This window comes from Montipora foliosa, chromosome 12, assembly GCF_036669935.1.
Source record: "Montipora foliosa isolate CH-2021 chromosome 12, ASM3666993v2, whole genome shotgun sequence".
Taxonomy (NCBI): Eukaryota; Metazoa; Cnidaria; class Anthozoa; order Scleractinia; family Acroporidae; genus Montipora; species Montipora foliosa.
In genome coordinates this window covers 37900023-37902522 of record NC_090880.1, presented here as the reverse complement: position 1 = coordinate 37902522, position 2500 = coordinate 37900023, and the positions used below count along the sequence as shown (strand labels likewise).

The following is a 2500-nucleotide window of genomic DNA, read 5'->3' as shown; positions in this document are numbered from 1 at the left end:
TATTGCTTAAACGGATGATCTTAATTCTCTCACAAATAACAAAGAATTACGAAATCCTTCATCGAGCTTCCTTGAAACAGTATATACTAGAAGATCACTCTATGGATGTCTCTAAGGAAACTCAGGTCAGTTAGCCACAGACAGGCGAAACATGGTGTACCCCAAAACGAAAGCAAACAGCTTAATTGTCACTCGACAAACTTAAGATGAATCGGTTACTTAAACGGTGCTCACTTCGCTTACAAATAACAAAAAATTACGAGATCATCGTACAAATTTCCTTTAAGCCATACTAGAAAGTCCACACTCTAAGAACTAACATTTATCATCAGTTTTAAGATGAACATGGAACAAATGTCGAAGAACTCCACGATTCTCGAGTTACTCGTTGTTGTCCCCGACTTTCAATTTGGCGAAAGCATCACCCAATTGTTGCAAATCCGTCTTCGCGTTGACTTTCGTCATTTCTTCAAAATACTCTCCATGGATTTCTACGGGAACCTTTAACTCTTTCAGCCGCCGGGTAAATTTGCCATCTTCACCCTCCTCGCTAGGTTTAGAAATTTTACGCACAATGCAGATGACATGAATGTAGCTACTGAATTGCTGCTCTTCCCTTGGCGTGGCAGTAAATGTAGTCGTAATCTCAACAACCTCAGTGAAGTTTTCCCTGAAGATAAGCATCATTCTGGGCATGCTAACTTGCTCATTTAAGGCGACTTGTCTGACTTCATCTTCTATCCGAAAGTGTGGGTAGAGTTGATCGTATTTGCTCCAATAATGTCTTGCTGTATTCCTGTTATTTGCAAGACTAAATAGTCGCGGCTGATCTTCGAACGGATTCTGTAGCTTCGCCCTGTTTCTTCTATCAGCGTCGGGACCTATCGCCGGCCATAAACGTCGTGGGACACCGGCTGCCTCTAGCATGCACATACGTACAACTGCAGATGCCGTTAGACCAAATGCTGTATTGGCGTATGCTTTTCTTTCTCCACCGAACATGAACCTGCGGACTTCGTTATCGTCGTTGCTTTCTATGTCTGTAAGGTTTGCTGCTTGGATGTGCGTCACTCGCAGACGGTTTTGATTACTTAGCTCCGTGAGAGACTTAAGGACTATGTCGAACGCAGGGTCTGTTTGCACAAAAATGATCTCAGCTTGATTCATGTTGCACCTTGCTCGTACTTCGACTTGGCCTAACGCCCAGACGCTTGATCGTTCACTGAACTAGTATCTAGTGCGCGTTAATTCTTGTCACATCTGTTATTTTATGAGGGCAAGATGAAACAAATCCTGCACTGTGATTGGCTACCCGAGCGGGCAAGATAACACTTTCTTGTCCGCTCGGGATTACGCGCCGAGTCCCGAAAGAAAAAATTCCATCAAGCCGAAGCAGGTTTAAAATTTTCCATTTAATAAACCCTTTACTGACCAAACTTGTTCGGTCAAGATGGTTTGCTATTGGCCAGCAGGATATAGAGTCTAGGTCCTTAAACCCGCAAAAAACAAAGAACAATTTCAATATCCGAACAAGCTTGGTCAGAATTGATTGGTTTAAATTAAAGTGCTAAAGGATGGGTTGTTTTAAAAACATTTGCATATTTTTCAGACAAAATATAGCTTTCAAAAGGAGGGCTAGTATTTGAACAAAGTCAAGTTATTCCACCAGTCATTTCTATATCCCTGATATATAAAGCGTAATTTGTCTTTCTAAAACTTACGAAAATGAACATTTTAGTTTTCTTCAAAGGGGTAGAGATTCTTCATACTGGCGTTGTAAATGCACAGATAGTTTCAATAATCGACGGTTGTGTACAATTTGTCATAAGCATATTATGTTGACACTCTTGACAAATCTTGAAAGGATCATCTATTTCTGTTGCAGTGGCAAGAAAATAACAATTCAAGTTTCTGGCTATTAAGTGAAATAACTGATCCAGGGAAAACGTCTAACCATGTATTTTGAATTTTATTCGATCTACAAAGAAAAGCACATTGCTCGGGATATAAACGACATAAATTGGCGCTGAATTACAATACTTTAAATCTCAAATACTTTCTAACTTCTATGACGGTCTCCAGTCAGGTGAGATGGAAAATTTCCGAAACTGAGGTCAGTTAGCCACAGAGTAGTGAAGCATGGTGTACCCCGAAACGAAAGCAAACAGCTTAATTGTCACTCGGCGAACTAGAGATCAATATTGCTTAAACGGATGATCTTAATTCTCTCACAAATAACAAAGAATTACGAAATCCTTCATCGAGCTTCCTTGAAACAGTATATACTAAAAGATCACTCTATGGATGTCTCTAAGGAAACTCAGGTCAGTTAGCCACAGACAGGCGAAACATGGTGTACCCCAAAACGAAAGCAAACAGCTTAATTGTCACTCGACAAACTTAAGATGAATCGGTTACTTAAACGGTGCTCACTTCGCTTACAAATAACAAAAAATTACGAGATCATCGTACAAATTTCCTTTAAGCCATACTAGAAAGT

General features: G+C 40.1%; 2 protein-coding genes across 3 annotated transcripts in view; one reads left to right on the top strand and one right to left on the bottom strand.

Moving 5' to 3' along the window:
- LOC137981222 (uncharacterized) overlaps positions 1 to 1273 on the bottom strand; it is a 1524-nt gene extending 251 nt beyond the window's left edge. Inside the window, exon 1 of the mRNA XM_068828557.1 lies at positions 1 to 1273. This exon is cut by the window's left edge and continues 251 nt beyond it. Coding sequence (XP_068684658.1) covers positions 382 to 1167 — 786 coding nt within the window. The 5' untranslated portion in view covers positions 1168 to 1273 and the 3' untranslated portion in view covers positions 1 to 381.
- Positions 1274 to 1403: 130 nt separating this feature from the next.
- LOC137981223 (uncharacterized) overlaps positions 1404 to 2500 on the top strand; it is an 8975-nt gene continuing 7878 nt past the window's right edge. For both annotated transcript variants that reach the window (XM_068828559.1, XM_068828558.1), the window contains exon 1: positions 1404 to 2500. This exon is cut by the window's right edge and continues 537 nt beyond it. The gene's annotated coding sequence lies outside the window, so the exon portion shown is untranslated.